Here is a 15,589-nt window from a genome sequence, read left to right on the forward strand (position 1 = left end):
TGGACTGGGATGGACTGGGACTGACTGGGATGGACTGGGATGGACTGGGATGGACACACTGGGAGCGGGCGGGGCAGGCGCTGGGACAAACTGGGAGGGCGCTGCAGTTCCCAAAGCCGCCACCAGGGGGAGCTGCGAGCGCACGGAGGGGCTGGGAAAGGGTTAAAGGGGGATTGGGGTCACTGGTTTGTACTGGGAGGGACTGGTTTGTACTGGTTTGTACTGGTTTAAACTGGGAGGGACTGGTTTGTACTGGGATGGACTGGGAGGGGGAAATGGAGGGGTTGGATTGTGGTTTTGGGGGGATTTGGGGTTACTGGTTTGTACTGGTTTGGGCTGGGAGGGGATTTACGGGGAGTTTGGGGGGGATTTGGGGGTTTTGGGGGGTTTTTGGGGGGATTCGGGGTTACTGGTTTGTACTGGGAGGGGATTTGGGGTTCGGGATTTGGATTTGGGGTGAATTCAGGGTGGATTCGGGGGATTTTGGGGGGGATTTTGGGGGGATTTGGGGTTCAGGGGAATTCTGGGGTTCAGATTTGGGGTGAATTCAGGGCATTTTGGGGTTTCAGTGTGTCAGATCCTGCCCAAGGGTCTGGGATTTGAGATTTGGGGGGGAATTTGGGGATTTTGTGGGGATTTTTGGGGGGATTTGGGAGGATTTGGAGGGATTTGGGGATTTGGGGTGAATTTCTGGGATTTTGGGGTTCCCTCAGTGTGTCAGATCCTGCCCAAGGGCGTGGTCTGGGATTTGAGATTTGGGGGGGAATTTGGGGATTTTGGGGGGGATTTTGTGGGGATTTTCGGGGGGATTTGGGAGGATTTGGAGGGATTTGGGGATTTGGGGTGAATTTCTGGGATTTTGGGGTTCCCTCAGTGTGTCAGATCCTGCCCAAGGGCGTGGTCTCGGTGCTGGGTCCGGCCGCCAGCCCGGCCGCTGCGGCCACGGTCAGTCACATCTGCGGGGAGAAGGAGGTGAGAGACCCCAAAAACCCAAAATTCACCCCAAAAATCATCCCCAAACCCACCCCAAAAAACCCCAACAGTCATCCAAAAAAAATCACCCCAACAATTACCCCAAAACCCCTAAAAACCACCCAAAAAATCACCGCAAAAATCGCCCCGTAAGTCACCCAAAATCCCCCAAAAATCACCTCCAAAATTACCCCAAAAATCACCTCCAAAATTACCCCAAAAATCACCCAAATCCACCCAAAAAAATCACCCCCAAAATCAGCCCCAAACCCCAAAATCCCCGATTTTAGGGCTCATTTTGGTGCTGATTTTGGGGCTGGTTTTTTTTGCTGATTTCTGTGCTGATTTTGTGGATTTTGGTGCTGATTCCAGGCCAATTTTGGGGCCAATTTTGGGGTTTTTGGGGCCGATTTTGGGGTTTTTGGGGCTGATTTTGGGGTTTTGGGGCCGATTTTGGGGTTTTGGGGTGGAGTTTTGGGCTCAGTTTTCTGCTGATTTCAGCTCTGATTTTGTGCTGATTTTGGGCTGATTTTGGGGGATTTTGTTGCTGATTTCTGTGTTGATTTTGTCGCTGTTTTTTGCTGATTTCTGTGCTGATTTTGGGGATTTTGTTGCTGATTTCTGTGTTGATTTTGTTGCTGTTTTTTGCTGATTTCTGTGCTGATTTCAGTGCTGATTTTGGGGCAGATTTTGATGCTGATTTTGGTGCTAATTTCACTGATTTTGATGCTGATTTTAGGGGTTTGGATTGGAATTTTTTGCTGATTTTTTTGCTGGTTTTGGTGCTGATTTTGGGATTTTTGGGGTGGATTTCTGTGCTGATTTTGTTGCTGATTTCGGGGTTTTTGGGGTGGATTTCTGTGCTGATTTTGTTGCTGATTTTGGGGCTTTGGGTTGGAATTTTGGCCTGATTTTTTTGCTGATTTTGATGCTGATTTTGGTGCTAATTTCACTGATTTTGATGCTGATTTTAGGGGTTTGGATTGGAATTTTTTGCTGATTTTTTTTGCTGATTTTGGTGCTGATTTGGGGGATTTGTCACTGATTTTTCTGTGCTGAATTTTTTGCTGATTTTGGCGCTGCTCTCACTGGTTTTGTGCTGATTTTGGGCCGATCTTGTTACTCATTTCTGTGCTAATTTTGCTGCTGCTTTTGCTGCTGATTTTGGGGCTGATTTTTTTTGCTGCTTTCGGTGCTGATTTTGGGGTTTTAGGGGTGGATTTCTGTGCTGATTTTGTTGCTGATTTTGGGGTTTTTGGGGTGGATTTCTGTGCTGATTTTGTTGCTGATTTTGGGGTTTTAGGGGTGGATTTCTGTGCTGATTTTGTTGCTGATTTTGGGGTTTGGGTTGGAATTTTTTGCTGATTTTTTTTGCTGATTTTGGTGCTGCTCTCACTGGTTTTGTGCTGATTTTGGGGATTTTGTTGCTGATTTCTGTGTTGATTTTGTTGTTGTTTTTTGCTGGTTTCTGTGCTGATTTTGGGGATTTTGTTGCTGATTTCTGTGCTAATTTTGTTGCTGTTTTTTGCTGATTTCTGTGCTTATTTAAGTGCTGATTTTGGGGCAGATTTTGATGCTGATTTTGGTGCGAATTTCACTGATTTTGTTGCTGATTTTAGGGGTTTGGGTTGGAATTTTTTGCTGATTTTTTTGCTGATTTTGTTGCCGATTTTGGGGTTTTTGGGGTGGATTTCTGTGCTGATTTTGTTGCTGATTTTGGGGCTTTGGGTTGGAATTTTGGCCTGATTTTTTTGCTGATTTTGATGCTGATTTGGGGGATTTGTCACTGATTTTTCTGTGCTGAATTTTTTGCTGATTTTGGTGCTGCTTTCATTGGTTTTGTGCTGATTTTGGGCCGATCTTGTTACTCATTTCTGTGCTAATTTTGCTGCTGCTTTTTGCTGATTTTGGGGCTGATTTTTTTTGCTGCTTTCAGTGCTGATTTTGGGGTTTTTGGGGTGGATTTCTGTGCTGATTTTGTTGCTGATTTTGGGGTTTTTGGGGTGGATTTCTGTGCTGATTTTGTTGCTGATTTTGGGGCTTTGGGTTGGAATTTTGGCCTGATTTTTTTTGCTGATTTTGATGCTGATTTTGGTGCTAATTTCACTGATTTTGATGCTGATTTTAGGGGTTTGGATTGGAATTTTTTGCTGATTTTTTTTTGCTGATTTTGATGCTGATTTGGGGGATTTGTCACTGATTTTTCTGTGCTGAATTTTTTGCTGATTTTGGTGCTGCTTTCATTGGTTTTGTGCTGATTTTGGGCCGATCTTGTTACTCATTTCTGTGCTAATTTTGCTGCTGATTTTGCTGATTTTGGGGCTGATTTTTTTTGCTGCTTTCGGTGCTGATTTTGGGGTTTTTGGGGTGGATTTCTGTGCTGATTTTGGTGCTGATTTTGGGGTTTTTGGGGTGGATTTCTGTGCTGATTTTTTTGCTGATTTTGGGGATTTTGTCACTGATTTTTCTGTGCTGATTTTTTTGCTGATTTTGGTGCTGCTCTCACTGGTTTTGTGCTGATTTTGGGGATTTTGTTGCTGATTTCTGTGTTGATTTTGTTGCTGTTTTTTGCTGATTTCTGTGCTGATTTCAGTGCTGATTTTGGGGCAGATTTTGATGCTGATTTTGGTGCTAATTTCACTGATTTTGATGCTGATTTTAGGGGTTTGGATTGGAATTTTTTGCTGATTTTTTTGCTGGTTTTGGTGCTGATTTTGGGATTTTTGGGGTGGATTTCTGTGCTGATTTTGTTGCTGATTTCGGGGTTTTTGGGGTGGATTTCTGTGCTGATTTTGTTGCTGATTTTGGGGCTTTGGGTTGGAATTTTGGCCTGATTTTTTTGCTGATTTTGATGCTGATTTTGGTGCGAATTTCACTGATTTTGTTGCTGATTTTAGGGGTTTGGATTGGAATTTTTTGCTGATTTTTTTTGCTGATTTTGGTGCTGATTTGGGGGATTTGTCACTGATTTTTCTGTGCTGAATTTTTTGCTGATTTTGGCGCTGCTCTCACTGGTTTTGTGCTGATTTTGGGCCGATCTTGTTACTCATTTCTGTGCTAATTTTGCTGCTGCTTTTGCTGCTGATTTTGGGGCTGATTTTTTTTGCTGCTTTCGGTGCTGATTTTGGGGTTTTTGGGGTGGATTTCTGTGCTGATTTTGTTGCTGATTTTGGGGTTTGGGTTGGAATTTTTTGCTGATTTTTTTTGCTGATTTTGGTGCTGCTCTCACTGGTTTTGTGCTGATTTTGGGGATTTTGTTGCTGATTTCTGTGTTGATTTTGTTGTTGTTTTTTGCTGGTTTCTGTGCTGATTTTGGGGATTTTGTTGCTGATTTCTGTGCTAATTTTGTTGCTGTTTTTTGCTGATTTCTGTGCTTATTTAAGTGCTGATTTTGGGGCAGATTTTGATGCTGATTTTGGTGCGAATTTCACTGATTTTGTTGCTGATTTTAGGGGTTTGGGTTGGAATTTTTTGCTGATTTTTTTGCTGATTTTGTTGCCGATTTTGGGGTTTTTGGGGTGGATTTCTGTGCTGATTTTGTTGCTGATTTTGGGGCTTTGGGTTGGAATTTTGGCCTGATTTTTTTGCTGATTTTGATGCTGATTTGGGGGATTTGTCACTGATTTTTCTGTGCTGAATTTTTTGCTGATTTTGGTGCTGCTTTCATTGGTTTTGTGCTGATTTTGGGCCGATCTTGTTACTCATTTCTGTGCTAATTTTGCTGCTGCTTTTTGCTGATTTTGGGGCTGATTTTTTTTGCTGCTTTCAGTGCTGATTTTGGGGTTTTTGGGGTGGATTTCTGTGCTGATTTTGTTGCTGATTTTGGGGTTTTTGGGGTGGATTTCTGTGCTGATTTTGTTGCTGATTTTGGGGTTTTAGGGGTGGATTTCTGTGCTGATTTTGTTGCTGATTTTGGGGCAGGTTTTGTTGCTGATTTTGGGGGTTTTTGGGGTGGATTTCTGTGCTGATTTCGTTGCTGATTTTAGGGGTTTGGGTTGGAATTTTTTGCTGATTTCAGTGCTGATTTTGGGGCCGGTTTCGGTGCTGATTTTGGTGCGAATTTCACTGATTTTGTTGCTGATTTTAGAGGTTTGGGTTGGAATTTTTTGCTGATTTTGTTGCTGATTTCGGTGCTGATTTTGGGGGTTTTTGGGGTGGATTTCTGTGCTGATTTCGTTGCCGATTTTGGGGCTTTTGGGTTGGAATTTTTTGCTGATTTTTTTGCTGATTTTGGGGCAGATTTGGATGCTGATTTTGGTGCTAATTTCACTGATTTTGATGCTGATTTTAGAGGTTTGGGTTGGAAGTTTTGCTGATTTTTTTGCTGATTTTTGGGCACGTTTTGTTGCTGATTTTGGGGCTTTGGGGTGGATTTCTGAGCTGATTTTTTTGCTGATTTTGGGGCAGGTTTTGGTGCTGATTTTGGGGTTTTTGGGGTGGATTTTTGTGGTGATTTTGTTGCTGATTTTGGGGTTTTTGCTGTGGATTTCTGTGCTGATTTTGTTGCTGATTTTGGGGGTTTGGGTTGGAATTTTTTGCTGATTTTTTTGCTGATTTTGGGGCAGGTTTTGGTGCTGATTTTGGGGCTTTGGGGTGGAATGTTGAGCTGATTTTTTGGAATGTTGAGCTGATTTTGGGGCTGATTTTGGGGCAGGTTTTGTTGCTGATTTTGGTTTTTTTGGGGTGGATTTCTGTGCTGATTTTGTTGCTGATTTTGGGGCAGGTTTTGGTGCTGATTTTGGGGGTTTTTGGGGTGGATTTCTGTGCTGATTTTGTTGCTGATTTTGGGGGTTTTTGGGGTGGATTTCTGTGTTGATTTTTTTGCTGATTTTGGGGGTTTTTGGGGTGGATTTCTGTGCTGATTTTGTTGCTGATTTTAGGGGTTTGGGTTGGAATTTTTTGCTGATTTTTTTGCTGATTTTGGGGCCGGTTTCGGTGCTGATTTTGGTGCGAATTTCACTGATTTTGTTGCTGATTTTAGAGGTTTGGGTTGGAATTTTTTGCTGATTTTGTTGCTGATTTCGGTGCTGATTTTGGGGGTTTTTGGGGTGGATTTCTGTGCTGATTTCGTTGCCGATTTCGGGGCTTTTGGGTTGGAATTTTTTGCTGATTTTTTTGCTGATTTTGGGGCAGGTTTCGGTGCTGATTTTGGTGCCAATTTCGCTGATTTTGTGCCGATTTTCTCCCCGATTTTCCCCCCGCAGATCCCGCACATCCGCGTGGGCCCCGAGGACGCCCCCCGGCCTCCCCTGCTGCGCTTGGCCGCCCTCAGCCTCTACCCCAGCAACGAGGACGTGAGCCAGGCCCTGGGGGGGCTCCTGCGCAGCCTCCGCGCCCCCCCGGCCTCCCTCATCTGTGCCAGGGCTGAGTGTGAGGAAATTGGGAAAATTTGGGAAAATTTGGGGCTTTTATTGGGGATTTATTCGGGATTTATTAGGGATTTATTAAGGATTTATTAGGGATTAATGGGGCTATTCGGGCCCTGGGGGGCTCCTGTGCAGCCTCCGCGCCCCCCCGGCCTCGCTGATCTGTGCTAGAGCTGAGTGTGAGGAAATTGGGAAAATTTGGGATTTTTTGGGGCTTTTATTGGGGATTTATTAGGGATTTATTAGGGATTTATTAGGGATTTATTAGCGATTTATTAGGGGTTAATGGGGCTATTTGGGCCCTGGGGGGGCTCCTGCGCAGCCTCCGCGCCCCCCCGGCCTCCCTCATCTGTGCCAGGGCTGAGTGTGAGGAAATTGGGAAAATTTGGGAAAATTTGGGGCTTTTATTGGGGATTTATTGGGGATTTATTAGCGATTTATTAGCGATTTATTAGGAATTAATGGGGCTATTCGGGCCCTGGGGGGCTCCTGCGCAGCCTCCGTGCCCCCCCGGCCTCGCTGATCTGTGCCAGGGCTGAGTGTGAGAGATTTGGGAAATTTGGGAAAATTTGGGGATTTTTTGGGGATTTATTGAGGATTTATTGGGGATTTATTAGGGATTTATTAGGGATTTATTAGGGGTTAATGGGGCTATTCGGGGCTTGGGGGGGCTCCTGCGCAGCCTCCGCGCCCCCCCGGCCTCCCTCATCTGTGCCAGGGCTGAGTGTGAGGAAATTGGGAAAATTTGGGAAAATTTGGGAAAATTTGGGGCTTTTATTGGGGATTTATTAGGGATTTATTAGGGATTTATTAGGGGTTAATGGGGCTATTCGGGCCCTGGGGGGCTCCTGCGCAGCCTCCGTGCCCCCCCGGCCTCGCTCATCTGTGCCAGGGCTGAGTGTGAGGAAATTGAAAAAATTTGGGAAAATTTGGGGATTTTATTGGGGATTTATTGGGGATTTATTAGCGATTTATTAGGGATTTATTAGGGGTTAATGGGGCTATTTGGGCCCTGGGGGGGCTCCTGTGCAGCCTCCGCGCCCCCCCGGCCTCGCTGATCTGTGCTAGAGCTGAGTGTGAGGAAATTGGGAAAATTTGGGAAAATTTGGGGCTTTTATTGGGGATTTATTGGGGATTTATTAGCGATTTATTAGGGATTTATTAGCGATTTATTAGGGGTTAATGGGGCTATTCGGGCCCTGGGGGGCTCCTGCGCAGCCTCCGCGCCCCCCCGGCCTCGCTGATCTGTGCCAGGGCTGAGTGTGAGGAAATTGGGAAAATTTGGGATTTTTTGGGAAAATTTGGAGTCATTTATGGGGTTTTATTGGGGATTTATTGGGGATTTATTAGGGATTTATTAGGGATTAATAGGAATTTATTGGGGATTATTGGGATTTCTTTGGGACATTTTGGGGCTGATTTTGGGGCCAATTTTGGGGCAGATTTCGGGGATTTTTGTGACCGATTTTGGTGCTGATTTTGGGGCTGATTTTGGGGTGAATTTTGGGGTTTTTGGGGCTGATGTTGGGGCAGATTTCGGGGTTTTTGGGGTGAATTTTGGGGTGAATTTTGGGGTTTTTGGGGCTGATTTTGGGGTGAATTTTGGGGTTTTTGGGGCTGATTTTGGGGCTGATTTTGATTTTTTTTGGGGCTGATTTTGCATCTGATTTCAGGGAGTTTGGGGCTGATTTTGAGGTTGATTTTGGGGTTGATTTTGGGGTGGATTTTGGGGATTTTGGGGATTTTTGTGACTGATTTTGGGGCAGATTTTGAGAGGTTTTTGACCAGTTTTGGGGCTGATTTTGGGAGTTTTGTGACCGATTTTGGGGCTGATTTTGGGGCTGATTTTGGGGTGAATTTTGGGGTTTTTGGGGCTGATTTTAGGGCTGATTTTGGGGCTGAATTTTGGGGTTTTTGGGGTGAATTTTGGGGTTTTTGGGGCTGATTTTGGTGTGAATTTTGGGGTTTTTGGGGCTGATGTTGGGGTGAATTTTGGGGTTTTTGGGGCTAATTTTGGGGCTGATTTTGGGGCTGAATTTTGGGGTTTTTGGGGCTAATTTTGGGGCTGATTTTGGGGTGAATTTTGGGGTTTTTGGGGCTGATTTTGGGGCTGATTTTAGGGCTGATTTGGGGGTGAATTTTGGGGTTTTTGGGGCTGATTTTGGGGCTGATTTTGGGGTGAATTTTGGGGTGAATTCTGGGGTTTTTGGGGCTGATTTTGGGGCTGATTTTGGGGTGAAGTTTTGGGTTTTTGGGGTGAATTTTGAGGTTTTTGGGGCTGATTTTGCATCTGATTTCGGGGGGTTTGGGGCTGATTTTGAGGTTGATTTTGGGGTTGATTTTGGGGTGGATTTTGGGGGTTTTGGGGATTTTGTGACTGATTCTTGTGACTGATTTTGGGGCAGATTTTGAGGGGTTTTTGACCAGTTTTGGGGCTGATTTTGGGAGTTTTGTGACCGATTTTGGGGCTGATTTTGGGGCTGATTTTGGGGTGAATTTTGGGGTTTTTGGGGCTGATTTTAGGGCTGATTTTGGGGTGAATTTTGGGGTTTTTGGGGCTGATTTTGGGGCTGATTTTGGGGCTGAATTTTGGGGTTTTTGGGGTGAATTTTGGGGTTTTTGGGGCTGATTTTGGTGTGAATTTTGGGGTTTTTGGGGCTGATTTTAGGGCTGATTTTGGGGTGAATTTTGGGGTTTTTGGGGCTGATTTTGGGGCTGATTTTGGGGTGAATTTTGGGGTGAATTCTGGGGTTTTTGGGGCTGATTTTGGGGCTGATTTTGGGGTGAATTCTGGGCTTTTTGGGGCTGATTTTGGGGCTGATTTTGGGGTGAATTCTGGGGTTTTTGGGGCTGATTTTGGGGTGAATTTTGGGGTTTTTGGGGCTGATTTTGGGGTGAAGTTTTGGGTTTTTGGGGTGAATTTTGAGGTTTTTGGGGCTGATTTTGCATCTGATTTCAGGGAGTTTGGGGCTGATTTTGAGGTTGATTTTGGGGTGGATTTTGGGGTGGATTTTGGGGATTTTGGGGATTTTGTGACTGATTTTGGGGCAGATTTTGAGAGGTTTTTGACCAGTTTTGGGGCTGATTTTGGGAGTTTTGTGACCGATTTTGGGGCTGATTTTGGGGTGAATTTTGGGGTTTTTGGGGCTGATTTTGGGGCTGATTTTGGGGCTGATTTTGGGGCTGAATTTTGGGGTTTTTGGGGTGAATTTTGGGGTTTTTGGGGCTGATTTTGGTGTGAATTTTGGGGTTTTTGGGGCTGATTTTAGGGCTGATTTGGGGGTGAATTTTGGGGGTTTTGGGGCTGATTTTGGGGTGAATTTTGGGGTTTTTGGGGCTGATTTTGGGGCTGATTTTGGGGTGAAGTTTTGGGTTTTTGGGGTGAATTTTGAGGTTTTTGGGGCTGATTTTGCATCTGATTTCGGGGGGTTTGGGGCTGATTTTGAGGTTGATTTTGGGGTGGATTTTGGGGTGGATTTTGGGGGTTTTGGGGATTTTTGTGACTGATTTTTGTGATTGATTTTGGGGCAGATTTTGAGGGGTTTTTGACCAGTTTTGGGGCTGATTTTGGGAGTTTTGTGACCGATTTTGGGGCTGATTTTGGGGCTGATTTTGGGGATTTTTGTGACCGATTTTGGTGCTGATTTTGGGGCTGATTTCAGGGGTTTTGGGGCTGATTTTGGGGAGAATTTTGGGGTTTTTGGGGCTGATTTTGGGGCTGATTTTGAGTTTTTTTGGGGCTGATTTTGCATCTGATTTCAGGGAGTTTGGGGCTGATTTTGAAGTTGATTTTGGGGTGGATTTTGGGGTGGATTTTGGGGATTTTGGGGATTTTTGTGACTGATTTTGGGGCAGATTTTGAGAGGTTTTTGACCAGTTTTGAGGCTGATTTTGGGAGTTTTGTGACCGATTTTGGAGCTGATTTTGGGGCTGGTTTTGAGGTTTCTGGCGCAGATTTTGGGCCTGATTTCGAGGCAGATTTTAGTGCTGATTTTGCAGTTTTTGGGGCTGATTTTGGGGGTTTTGTGACCAATTTGGGGGCCCGATTTTGGGGCCGATTTTGGGGCCGATTTTGGGGCTGATTTCAGTGTTTTGGTCACTGATTTTGGGGCAGATTTCCTTGCTGATTTCGGGGCGGATTTTGTGATTTTTGGACCAATTCGGGGGCTGGTTTTGGCGTTCTCGGTGCTTACTTTGGTGACGATTTTACTGCTGATTTTGGGATTTTTGTGGTTGATTCCGCTGCTGGTTCCGCGTATTCCGGCGCGGATTTTGGGGTGAATTTTGCCGATTTTGGGTTCCCAGGCCTGCTGCGGCTGGAGGAGCTGGTGCGGCAGTTCCTGATCTCGCGCGAGGCGCTCTCCGTGCGCGTCCTGGACGCCGAGCAGGACCCGACGCCGCTGCTGAAGGAAATCCGCGACGACAAAGTGCCGACCATCATCATCGACGGCAGCGCCGCCACCGCCGGCCTCGTGCTCGCCAAGGTCGGGGCGGATTTTGGGGCATTTTGGGCCGATTTTTGGGAGTTTTGTGCTGATTTTTGGGAGTTTTGGGGTGGTTTTGTGTGGATTTTTGGGAGTTTTGGGACGACAAAGTGCCGACCATCATCATCGACGGCAGCGCCGCCACCGCCGGCCTCGTGCTCGCCAAGGTCGGGGCGGATTTTGGGGCATTTTGGGCCGATTTTTGGGAGTTTTGTGCTGATTTTTGGGAGTTTTGGGGTGGTTTTGTGTGGATTTTTGGGAGTTTTGGGGTGGTTTTGTGTGGATTTTTCGGAGTTTTGGGACGGCAAAGCGCCGACCATCATCATCGACGGCGGCGCCGCCACCGCCGGCCTCGTGCTCGCCAAGGTCGGGGCGGATTTTGGGGCATTTTGGGCGGATTTTTTTGGCTTTTGGGACTCTTTTGGGAGTTTTGTGCTGATTTTTGGGAGTTTTGGGGTGGTTTTGTGTGGATTTTGGGAGTTTTGGGGTGGTTTTGTGTGGATTTTGGGGTTTAGGGGTGGTTTTGTGTGGATTTTGGGAGTTTTGGGGTGGTTTTGTGTGGATTTTTGGGGTTTTGGGGTGGTTTTGTGCTGATTTTTGGGAGTTTTGGGGTGGTTTTGTGCTGATTTTTGGGAGTTTTGGGGTGGTTTTGTGTGGATTTTTCAGAGTTTTGGGGTGGCTTTGTGTTGATTTTTGGGAGTTTTGGGGTGGTTTTGTGCTGATTTTTGGGAGTTTTGGGGTGGTTTTGTGTGGATTTTTGGGAGTTTTGGGGTGGTTTTGTATGGATTTTTGGGAGTTTTGGGGTGGTTTTGTGTGGATTTTTGGGAGTTTTGGGGTGGTTTTGTGTGGATTTTTGGGGTTTTGGGGTGGCTTTGTGTGGATTTTTGGGGTTTAGGGGTGGTTTTGTGCTGATTTTTGGGAGTTTTGGGGTGGTTTTGAGTGGATTTTTGGGAGTTTTGGGGTGGTTTTGTGTGGATTTTTGGGGTTTTGGGGTGGCTTTGTGTGGATTTTTGGGAGTTTTGGGGTGGTTTTGTGTGGATTTTTGGGGTTTTGGGGTGGTTTTGTGTGGATTTTTGGGAGTTTTGGGGTGGTTTTGTGTGGATTTTTGGGGTTTTGGGGTGGTTTTGTGCTGATTTTTGGGAGTTTTGGGGTGGTTTTGTGCTGATTTTTGGGAGTTTTGGGGTGGTTTTGTGTGGATTTTTGGGAGTTTTGGGGTGGTTTTGTGTGGATTTTTGGGAGTTTTGGGGTGGTTTTGTGTGGATTTTTGGGGTTTTGGGGTGGTTTTGTGCTGATTTTTGGGAGTTTTGGGGTGGTTTTGTGTGGATTTTTGGGAGTTTTGGGGTGGTTTTGTGTGGATTTTTGGGGTTTTGGGGTGGTTTTGTGTGGATTTTTGGGAGTTTTGGGGTGGTTTTGTGTGGATTTTTGGGAGTTTTGGGGTGGTTTTGTGTGGATTTTTGGGAGTTTTGGGACGACAAAGCGCCGACCATCATCATCGACGGCGGCGCCGCCACCGCCGGCCTCGTGCTCGCCAAGGTTGGGGCAATTTGGGAAAATTTGGGCCGATTTTTGGGGTTTTGGGACTCTCTTGGGAGTTTTGTGCTGATTTTTGGGAGTTTTGGGGTGGTTTTGTGTGGATTTTTGGGAGTTTTGGGGTGGTTTTGTGTGGATTTTTGGGAGTTTTGGGGTGGTTTTGTGCTGATTTTTGGGAGTTTTGGGGTGGTTTTGTGTGGATTTTTGGGGTTTTGGGGTGGTTTTGTGTGGATTTTTGGGGTTTTGGGGTGGTTTTGTGTGGATTTTTGGGAGTTTTGGGGTGGTTTTGTGTGGATTTTTGGGGTTTAGGGGTGGTTTTGTGTGGATTTTTGGGAGTTTTGGGGTGGTTTTGTGTGGATTTTTGGGGTTTTGGGGTGGTTTTGTGCTGATTTTTGGGAGTTTTGGGGTGGTTTTGTGTGGATTTTTGGGAGATTTGGGGTGGTTTTGTGCGGATTTTTGGGGTTTAGGGGTGGTTTTGTGCTGATTTTTGGGAGTTTTGGGGTGGTTTTGTGTGGATTTTTGGGAGTTTTGGGGTGGTTTTGTGCTGATTTTTGGGAGTTTTGGGGTGGTTTTGTGCTGATTTTTGGGAGTTTTGGGGTGGTTTTGTGCGGATTTTTGGGGTTTTGGGGTGGTTTTGTGTGGATTTTTGGGAGTTTTGGGGTGGTTTTGTGTGGATTTTTGGGGTTTTGGGGTGGTTTTGTGTTGATTTTTGGGAGTTTTGGGGTGGTTTGTGTGGATTTTTGGGGTTTTGGGGTGGTTTTGTGTGGATTTTTGGGAGTTTTGGGGTGGTTTTGTGCTGATTTTTGGGAGTTTTGGGGTGGTTTTGTGTGGATTTTTGGGAGTTTTGGGGTGGTTTTGTGTGGATTTTTGGGAGTTTTGGGGTGGTTTTGTGTGGATTTTTCGGAGTTTTGGGACGGCAAAGCGCCGACCATCATCATCGACGGCGGCGCCGCCACCGCCGGCCTCGTGCTCGCCAAGGTTGGGGCAATTTGGGAAAATTTGGGCCGATTTTTGGGGTTTTGGGACTCTCTTGGGAGTTTTGTGCTGATTTTTGGGAGTTTTGGGGTGGTTTTGTGTGGATTTTTGGGAGTTTTGGGGTGGTTTTGTGTGGATTTTTGGGAGTTTTGGGGTGGTTTTGTGCTGATTTTTGGGAGTTTTGGGGTGGTTTTGTGTGGATTTTTGGGAGTTTTGGGGTGGTTTTGTGCTGATTTTTGGGAGTTTTGGGGTGGTTTTGTGCTGATTTTTGGGAGTTTTGGGGTGGTTTTGTGTGGATTTTTGGGAGTTTTGGGGTGGTTTTGTGCTGATTTTTGGGAGTTTTGGGGAGGTTTTGTGTTGATTTTTGGGGTTTTGGGGTGGTTTTGTGTTGATTTTTGGGAGTTTTGGGGTGGTTTTGTGCGGATTTTTGGGGTTTTGGGGTGGTTTTGAGTGGATTTTTGGGGTTTTGGGGTGGTTTTGTGTGGATTTTGGGAGTTTTGGGGTGGTTTTGTGCGGATTTTTGGGAGATTTGGGGTGGTTTTGTGTGGATTTTTGGGAGTTTTGGGGTGGTTTTGTGTGGATTTTTGGGAGTTTTGGGGTGGTTTTGTGTGGATTTTTGGGAGTTTTGGGGTGGTTTTGAGTGGATTTTTGGGAGTTTTGGGGTGGTTTTGTGTGGATTTTTGGGAGTTTTGGGGTGGTTTTGTGTGGATTTTTGGGGTATTGGGGTGGTTTTGTGTGGATTTTCGGAGTTTTGGGGTGGCTTTGTGTGGATTTTTGGGAGTTTTGGGGAGGTTTTGTGTTGATTTTTGGGGTTTTGGGGTGGTTTTGTGTGGATTTTTGGGAGTTTTGGGGTGGTTTTGTGCGGATTTTTGGGAGTTTTGGGGTGGTTTTGTGTGGATTTTTGGGAGTTTTGGGGTGGTTTTGTGTGGATTTTTGGAGTTTTGGGGTGGTTTTGTGCTGATTTTTGGGAGTTTTGGGGTGGTTTTGTGTGGATTTTTCGGGTTTTGGGGTGGTTTTGTGTGGATTTTTGGGACGACAAAGTGCCGACCATCATCATCGACGGCGGCGCCGCCACCGCCGGCCTCGTGCTCGCCAAGGTCGGGGCAATTTGGGGCAATTTGGGCCGATTTTTGGACATTTGGGGGTTTTGGAGTGGTTTGGTGTTGATTTTGGGGCGTTTTGGGGTGGTTTTGTGTGGATTTTGGTGACTTTTGGGTGAATTTTTTCCTGAGTTTTTTTGCTTGATTGTTTCGCAAGGTTTGCGGCGTTTTTTTGCTGATTTTTGGGAATTTTTTTTGCTGATTTTTGGGCGTTTCGGGCGGATTTTGTGCCAATTTTTGGGCGGATTTCGGGAATTTTGTGGGGATTTTGGGGGTTTTGGGGGTGGATTTGAAGGTTTTTTGGGGGGATTTTGGGGGGGATTTTGTGTTGATTTTTTTGGGGGATTTGGGGGTGATTTCTGAGGAAATTTTTGGGGGGTTTTGAGGGGGTTTGGACACTTTGGGGTATTTTGGGGGTTTTTGAGGGAATTTTGGGGGTTCAGACCCACCCTGGTGCCCCCCCCCCCCAGGCCTCGGAGCTGGGGATGACGTCGACGTTCTACAAATACATCCTGACCACCATGGTGAGTGACCCCTGAGTGACCCCCGAGTGACCCCTGAGTGACCCCCGAGTGACCCCCGAGTGACCCCTGAGTGACCCCTGACCACTGAGTGACCACTGACCCAAAATGCCCCAAAGTGACCCCTTGACCACCCATTGCCCATAATGACCAAAAATGACCAAAAATGACCCAAAATGGCCCCAAAATGACCCAAAATGACCCAAAAATGACCCAAAGTGACCCCAGGACCTCCCCCTGCTCCGGCTGGACGCTCTGCCGGCCGCTCCGGCCACCGTGACCACAAATGACCATAAATGACCACAAACGACGCCTTGAGCACCCATTGCCCATAATGACCCAAAATGACCCAAAATGGCCCCAAAATGACCCAAAATGACCCAAAATGACCCAAAGTGACCCCAGGACTTCCCCCTGCTCCGGCTGGACGCTCTGCCGGCCGCTCCGGCCGCTCCGGCCATGGTGACCCAAAGTGACCCCTTGACCACCCATTGCCCTCAATCACCATAAATTAATTTTAGTGACCCAAAACGACCCAAAATGACCCAAAAACGACCCTAAATGATTCAAAATGGATCCAAATGGTTTAAAATGACCCAAACTGACCCAAAGTGACCCCAGGACCTCCCCCTGCTCCGGCT

At 46.2% G+C, this 15,589-nt stretch overlaps 1 protein-coding gene across 1 annotated transcript in view; it reads left to right on the plus strand.

The window, feature by feature from the left end:
- GRIK5 (glutamate ionotropic receptor kainate type subunit 5) overlaps positions 1 to 15,589 on the plus strand; it is a 56,361-nt gene that overhangs the window by 4,286 nt on the left and 36,486 nt on the right. Inside the window, exons 3-6 of the mRNA XM_058823120.1 lie at positions 875 to 972; positions 6,177 to 6,342; positions 10,644 to 10,822; positions 14,898 to 14,951. Coding sequence (XP_058679103.1) covers positions 875 to 972; positions 6,177 to 6,342; positions 10,644 to 10,822; positions 14,898 to 14,951 — 497 coding nt within the window. The remainder of the gene's footprint in view (positions 1 to 874; positions 973 to 6,176; positions 6,343 to 10,643; positions 10,823 to 14,897; positions 14,952 to 15,589) is intronic.

The sequence above is a fragment of the Ammospiza caudacuta genome, chromosome 38 (genome assembly GCF_027887145.1).
Source record: "Ammospiza caudacuta isolate bAmmCau1 chromosome 38, bAmmCau1.pri, whole genome shotgun sequence".
NCBI lineage: Eukaryota > Metazoa > Chordata > Aves > Passeriformes > Passerellidae > Ammospiza > Ammospiza caudacuta.